We start from the raw sequence: 7484 nt of genomic DNA on the forward strand, positions 1-7484 counted from the left end.
GGATTCGAGAAGCTCGGCCAGCGGGAGCCGCGGCCAAGCGTTGCAGGCTGCTCTGCCAGCCATGCCCTCTGCGGGAAACTCCATTCCGTTTCCTGCCCGCCCCCGGCGCGCCCAGTTCCCCCATCCCGCGATGCGTCGCGTCGTGCAGCCAGGTCACCGGGCATGGACCAGTTCGGAGCGGTCCGACCCACTCGGCGTCAAGCCTTGTGGGTCAGCCCCTTTCACACGCAGTTTGCACTTCCGCAACCCTGGGTCCTTCCCCGAATGAGCGGGGACCCGCCTCGGATCGTGCGTGGCTGGTGCCGTTTCGGTCAAGCGAGCAGCGGAGCTCAGCACCCGAGCCTCGGGATGAAGGCCGTGCGAGCGGACAGGCGCTGACCCGCATGTGTGAATCCAGCCGCCTTTGAAAGGGTGGTTGTGAACTGTACGTGAAGGATGAGAGGATGGTTTGTGTCAGCAGGGTTCCTCTTACCTTCTAAGCCAAGGGCAGGCAGTCCAGTGCCTTTTCAAGCACAACTCCCATCATCCTCGACCATTGGTCATCCTGGCTGGGGCTGTTGGGACCCATGTCTCTCATCCATGCTGCTTCTTGTAGCTTTGAAAGCACTGGAGTTGCTGGAGAAAGCACTGAACACAAGTTGCAGTCTTGGTGATGGCTGCAAGGTCACTAAACAAGAACTCAGAGTTTGTCCAGGACAACCTTCCAGTCTGTTCTTCTCCATCAGACTATAATTCCCATCAACAACCTGAATGGGGAGAGATGGAAGGGAACAATACAGAATATAAAAACAGTGCAGAGCTGCTGAGGCAGAAGGTTGGTAAGGGCATACACCGATGCCCCGTATAAGCTTTCAAGACGCATGTAAGCTTTCAAATTTGATCTCCACTACCACATTTTATGCTTTGTATTTTATCTAGCTGGACTTTTTGTGGAGCTGGGATTCCAAAGAATCCTTTGGCCTCCTAGATGCATGTTTAGATAGAAAAAACTCCTATAATTCCCATGCTGGCTGGGACATCTTGGAGAAGTTTTCTGTCTAAACATACACAGGATTGCACCTGCAATATAAAATGACTCAACTGTACCACCGTTAGGTTGGTTGAGAAACAGCAGTGTCTTCTCGGTGGTTGCACCCCAGTGTGAAATCCTTTCCTTGGGGAGGTTTCTGTTTACCTTCGTCAGGCTAGTGAAGACAATTCAGTTTAGTTGAGCTTTTAAATGCTTAGCCTTTGGCTTTGATATTTTTGTTTTTACTTGTATCTGCTCCTTTTTTGTCCTTTTAAAGTGTTTCCCACAGTTCTATTGGATGACTTGAGTGCTGAGTGCTGTTTTATAATCATGTAAAGCAATTTTTTTCTTCCAAAAAGCTGGATTTCTTCAGACCTTCGCAATCCCTTCCCCAAAGCCTCCTTGTAGAAGGGCGGTCTGCTTTTGGCGAACATGGACACCGGAAGCAAAGGGTGTGCAGAAGGCAGCCACTTATGGCGCTAACAGCAAACTATGCTCAGCATTTCCCTTTGTTCACATTTGTTTTTCCGCACTCAGGAAGAAACCCGTCATGCTGGTCTAAAACAATGCAACTAACTTCTTGCCAAATCCTCTTTTATATTCTAGAAGTTTCTATATGAGCGATTCTTGCGGGGGCATCAGGTGGGGATGAAAATGGAGGAACGGGGCCCAGCAGGCTGCGTGCAAGGAGAACGTTCACAGGGTGTGCGAAAAGGCCCTCACCTCCTCCAGGCTGTGATTATTGGAGAAGACGCTCAGAGGATCCCGGTAGTGCAGATTAAACAGGAACCGGAGGAGGGGGAACTCCAGCAATGGGAAGTGCAGTGGCAGGAGTTTCTCAAGACTGTGGAAGCACCTCAGTCAGGCTGGGTGATCCCTCAACTGCCGGAGGAACCCGCCCCCTGGGACGACACCAAGGCCTTCCTGGCCTCCTTCGAGCAGGTGGCCGAGGCCTGCCGGTGGCCCAAGGAAGAGTGGGTGGCCCGGCTCCTGCCAGCCCTCAGCGGAGAAGCCAGGCAAGCCTTTAGAAGCCTGGAGGCCCAAGACAGAGAGGATTATGGGAAAGTGAAGGCGGCCATCCTGAGAGGGGATGCCCTGAGCCGGGAGAAGAACCGGCAACACTTCAGGTGCTTCTGCTACCAAGAGGCTGAGGGGCCGAGGGGGGCTTACAGCCAGCTCCAGGAGCTTTGCCACCGGTGGCTGAAGGTGGACCGGCACTCCAAGGAGCAGATCCTGGAAACGCTGATTCTGGAGCAGTTCCTGATCATCCTGCCCCCGGAGATCCAGAGATGGGTGAGAGAATGTGGCCCAGGGACGTGCCCCGAGGCCGTGGCCCTGGCTGAGGACTTCCTGCTCAGGCAGCAAGAGGCACGCCAATGGGAAGAAGAGGTGAGCAGCCCACCCGAGATTCCTGAGGGGTTTAAGTTTAGCGAAGGGACACTGAGGAAGGGCGAACAGCGGCCTATCTTATTACTGGATCTGGGCCGGGATCTTTCTCCGTTGCACAAAAAGGAATCTTTGCATCTCTTTTTAGGTGCGGACTCCAAGTTCCGTAAAGGCTGAGCCAACTCCCCTTGGCTTTGGGGAGAAGCAGGTCGAGGCCAAGCAGGATTCAAATGCCAGGCTGCTGGGTAAGCCAATGTTAAAATTCTGTGATTTAGGAGCAACGTTAAATTTCAAATCCTGATCAACAAGAACGGCTTGCAACAGAAAGTTGTTGGGTAGAGTGTTTCTCTTCCCAGTTCCAGGCACTCCGTTCCCTGCGCCTGTGCCTCTTCCACTCAGCATTCCAGCTTAGTCCTCATTGGGCTGTTTTCACAGGGTTTCCTCCTTTTTGTAATTCATTTTTATTTTCCTAAACTTTTTTTTAACTGTGGGAAACCTTGCAGTTTCCCTCAAGCCTTCCTAATGCGTCATTTAAGCCACAGTGTTCCCCAGCCTAAACCTTGAACACAGATGGGACGCTACACAGAGAAAGTTTGCCAGTGAGTGTGCAGATGCCGATCTGGGCATTTTTCTTGCCGTCGAGCTGTCTTGGATGACCCGCGGTCCAGGTTGCAGGAAAGTCACTTCGCCTGTTTGTTGAGTGCATTCTGGTTGCTTCCTTTGGGCCTCATCACTGCACTCGGTCTGACTTCACACCGAGTTCGTTCTCTCTGGCTGCCATGGGGTGGGTGGCTTGGCTTGGAGCTTCCCTGCGAAGGTCCTTCATGATGTTATTGGAATCTTGGGTTGAGGGTGAAGATCTCATTCTAGGGAGTCACAATCATGCCTTGAAACTTCAGGTAGACACTTGCATGAGGCCAAAGCAACCAACATTTGCCCCGTGCTTCCAGGAATTGGAAGAGGGACCTGAGAGATCATTTAGTCCAGCAGTAGGAAGCTTGCGGGCATCCAGGTGTTCAGCGTACAATTCCCATAATCTCTCACCCTCAGCTGTGGTGGCTAAGGCTGATGGGAGTTGTAGGGCAAAGCACCTGGAGCTGGCTTCTTCCCACCTTTCCCTCTGCTGCAGCCTGATGGGAGGGCAGAGGGCAGCGGAGGGACGAGCTCCGTGGAGTCGGCTGTTCAGAGCCGACGGAGTCTGCCTCCCTTCTCTCCCTCTGCTCTGTGGTCTGGGGACATGGAAATTCAGCAAGGGTAGGCAGTCTTGGGCCTCTGAAAGGGAGGAAGCCCTACCTTCTGATGATTCCAGAATGCTTTTCCTTTCCTGAAGCCACCTTACAAGCGGGCAGAATCAGGAGCAGCAACGACGCCATCAATTTATTATGGTCAGTGACCAGCAAGATCTTAATAAACAATCTACAAACAGTATCATAGGTTAAAATATTCCAACTATTCAAGGACAAAATAACACTAAACAAATGATATAAAATTGCTTTAAATTGCCTGTTACAATTCTTAATTAAAATTTTAGAACATTGCATACGATATCTTTGCAGATCTTGCAGGAAGCTGCAAAGAACCCAGCCCAACAAACTGCTAGCTGGTCATTGGTGCCTAGAAGGAGCTTCCTGGCAACCTTAGGTGCCTGGCCACCTTCTAAGCAGATGAGAAATAAACTTGGCCTGTATTTCTTGATAAAACTGACAGTAAAATATAACATGTTCAGTTGTTTCAATCTCTATGGCACCATGTCTTATAGTACAAATTTAAGCAACCATCCCAAAAGTATTTATTTATTTATTGCATATCTAGAGCACCAGTGAGCCAGTTTCCCTACTGCCAATTAGCACTCCAGGCCGTTTACACAATAAAGTTTAAAACCAAAAATACAACAACATAGTAAAATATAATATAAAAAGTAAGTTTATATCAAGGTAAAGCTAAGGGAGTAATCAAAATAAAAGCCCACATCCGTGCAAAATTTTTTAAATTCAGGAAACACACAATCTTGAGTGGTTGTAAGATTTTGGAAATCCTACCCCAAGATCCCGCAGTCTCAGGACCAAGCTCCTGCCGTGCCCCTCATGGGCTGGTGCAGAAGGAGCCCCATTGGTTGTCCCTGTAACCAAAATTGCAAGTGGGCCTTGTGTGGGGGGGAAGGGGGCAGGCGGCAGGTGAGGTTGCAGCTGGGGCATTGCACTGATTCTGACTGGTGCTGTACCCTCCTTCCCTGGACACCCGACTAGGACATCTGGCACGGTCACTTGTGAATGTCTGCCACAGGGTTGATAGCATTGTGCCCTGACATATTTTTTAAAACCGAAGGGTTAAAAGGCCTGGAAAAACCCAAAGGTCTTTGCCTGGTGCTGAAAATACCACAGTGTAGGTACCTAGTGAACCTCTCCAGGAGGGGTTCTCTCTAGCAGGGTTCTGTCTGTCCTTCTAGTCACTCACCTCATCAGATTCCCATTGAATTAGAGGCCACATTATGAGGTAAAGTTTCTGGTGAAAAGTGAAGGAGCCCTTTCTGTTACCCTGTTCTGACTTTGGAACGCACTATCTTGCCACTACCCGCGTCTATCTTTCAGTGCCAGGCCAAGCCTTTCAAAACTTCAAATATCAATATGAAAATATTTTTTATTTCCGCCATCCCACATGCTGTTGATTCTGTTTTATTAGTTTGTGTGAGGCTCCTGATGGCGTTAGTTGTTTTCCTCTGTTTTCTTTCACTTGTCTGCTGAAGACGTGAGGAATTCATTCATTTATTGCAGGTGCAATCCTGTATCTAAACATTTTAAAAATCTGACAACTCCCAGCATTCCCCAGCCAACATGGCTGATTGATGAATACTGGGATTTTTTAGATCTTTTCCTATCTAAATATGCATAGAATTACACCTAAATATATTAGCTGACACATAAAATAAATGTCTCCTGGCATTTTAAAATTTAAAACATAACAACAATGACAACAATAATGATGGTGATGATGATGATATAAAATCAACCATATTAACCTGGTACATTAATTGAAGTAATTAATAAATATGAAGTGAGGCTTCATCCAGAGAAGATCTGTCAACAACAAATATGACCATTTCCCCCTTTTTCATTCCTCAAGGTTACATGCAAGTGTGTGAAAGTGGAGAGAATGTTCTGGAATATCCTGAGCCAAGTGAGGTCAGAGAGAACTTTCTGGAACGTTCCGAGCCAGTAAAGCCCCAAAGGAGAGCAACCAAAGTTGTTTCCCAAGTTGGGGATGAGGGCAAAATGGCTGAAGATCAGGACAGACTAAAGAGGCAGCAGAGAAGCCATCTGAGGAATGGCACAAGAGATTCCACTCCGAGTGTGACAGACAAGATCCTTGGCGAATGCGTCTTAGGACACAAGCAAGAGGCATACATGATAGTCGAGGAAGTCTTTGGGGAGGTCCCAGGACTTTCCGGCCACGAACGAGTCCTTAATCGCGAGATGCCGTTTCAGTGCGGGAAACTCCTCGTCTGCAAGGACCAGCTTACGAGACACCAGAGAATCCACCCTCTGGAAAGTCCCTGCAAGCGCTCTTATTGTGGGAAAGCTGTGTGTGAAACCTTCCACGAGGGAGCCCATGTCGAGAAGAAACCCTTCCAGTGCTCAGCCTGCGGGAAGTGTTTCAGCCGAAACTCACTCCTCATTAAGCACGAAAGGATCCACGGGGGGGAGAAACCGTACACCTGCTCCACCTGCGGAAAGAGCTTCGTTTACAGTTGGAACCTCATCAAGCATAAAAAGAAGCACACGGGAGAGAAACCCCACCAGTGTTCCGCCTGTGGAAAAACCTTCTTTGAACGTTCGGACCTTATAAGGCACGAGAGGACCCATACAGGCGAAAAGCCGTACCGATGTTCCCACTGCTGGAGACGTTTCAGTCAGAAGTGGCTCCTGATTAAACACGAGCGAACCCACGTGGAGTAGAGGCTGCGTGGGCAGAAGGCCTGTTTGTGCCCAGGCAGGAGAGAAACCGAAAAAATCGGGGTGGGCCAAATTGTCGTCGTCGTCTGGTAACACATTCCCTTGAACCTAATCTGTCAGGGTCTGCGTGCTTGCGGCGGGCAGAGCTGAGGCCAGTGGTGGGTGGAACGAGAGAAAAATGGGTGGCTTTCCTCTCCCTCCCTCTACCACCACACTTTCTCTCTCTCTCCTCCGCACTTCACCCCTTCACGCTCCCTCTCTTCCACCAAAAAGTTGCAGGGGAAAGAACACTTGCATTGAACGGATCGCTTCCAGAACATTTTTGAAACTAAGTCTAGGTCCACATAATTTTTGCCCGGTGGCTCACAGTTTGCTTACCCTTGGATAAGCGCATAGGAAGAGGTACATTTGCAAGTCATTTCTCGCTCAGTATTAAAGAATCTTCAACAGAGAGAAGCTGCAGGCACCTCGTAAGATGACTCAGGGAAAAAATATCTCTTTCTGATGAGACAGGAAAAGAATCGGTGTCTTCTAGTTAAATATGGGTATTTCATTGGAGGGGATTTTTTAAAAGCATCGAAGGAGCAAATCGTGTGCGGAGGTTGCCGTGTCTGGGTGCATTCACAAGGGGGGTGTTTTTGCCCAGTCAGACTTTCGGAGCTAAAAGCTGCAAACCTCGCTTGTCCTGTTTATCCAGAGGGGCACTGACCCCTGTACTGCGGTTATAACCGGTTGTGAGCCGGCCCTTTGTTCATTCCTGCACACCATTTGCTTTTGAATCAATAAAAAAGCACCAGTAGCACGGCCTGAGCATCCAGTGGCTCACCTGTCTTTCAAACCAGTAGGGACTGGGGTCCCCCAAGGCCCTCCCTTTTTTTCCAGCAAGGTTGCTGATGTTGCTGATGTCCCTCCTTCTTCAGAATTGTTTCTTCTGAGCTGAGCTGATATTTGCACAGTGAGCGAGTGGAGCTCCCTGTTGTTGTGCACCGTGTTTTGGGGCGGCTTGTCTGGACTGGGCAACGAAGACCCAAAAGCTGGGGATGAAAACAGCCTGAAGAGGTGTGTTTGCATGGATCAGTGCAGCTGCCTGCTGCTTCAAATTCTGTTTGGCATTGAAGCTGTAGGGACTGCTGTGATGA

The 7484-nt window shown here is 49.3% G+C and overlaps 1 protein-coding gene across 1 annotated transcript; it reads left to right on the forward strand.

Moving 5' to 3' along the window:
- The first annotated feature begins 1625 nt into the window (after positions 1-1625).
- On the forward strand, positions 1626-7155 carry LOC123035100 (zinc finger protein 287-like). The gene is made up of 3 exons (XM_044452976.1): positions 1626-2398; positions 2544-2640; positions 5516-7155. The coding sequence occupies exons 1-3, from the start codon at positions 1658-1660 to the stop codon at positions 6346-6348; spliced, it is 1671 nt and encodes a 556-aa protein (XP_044308911.1). The 5' UTR covers positions 1626-1657; the 3' UTR covers positions 6349-7155.
- Positions 7156-7484: the final 329 nt, after the last annotated feature.

This window comes from Varanus komodoensis, unplaced genomic scaffold (assembly GCF_004798865.1).
Source record: "Varanus komodoensis strain SLA01 unplaced genomic scaffold, ASM479886v1 scaffold76, whole genome shotgun sequence".
Taxonomy (NCBI): Eukaryota; Metazoa; Chordata; class Lepidosauria; order Squamata; family Varanidae; genus Varanus; species Varanus komodoensis.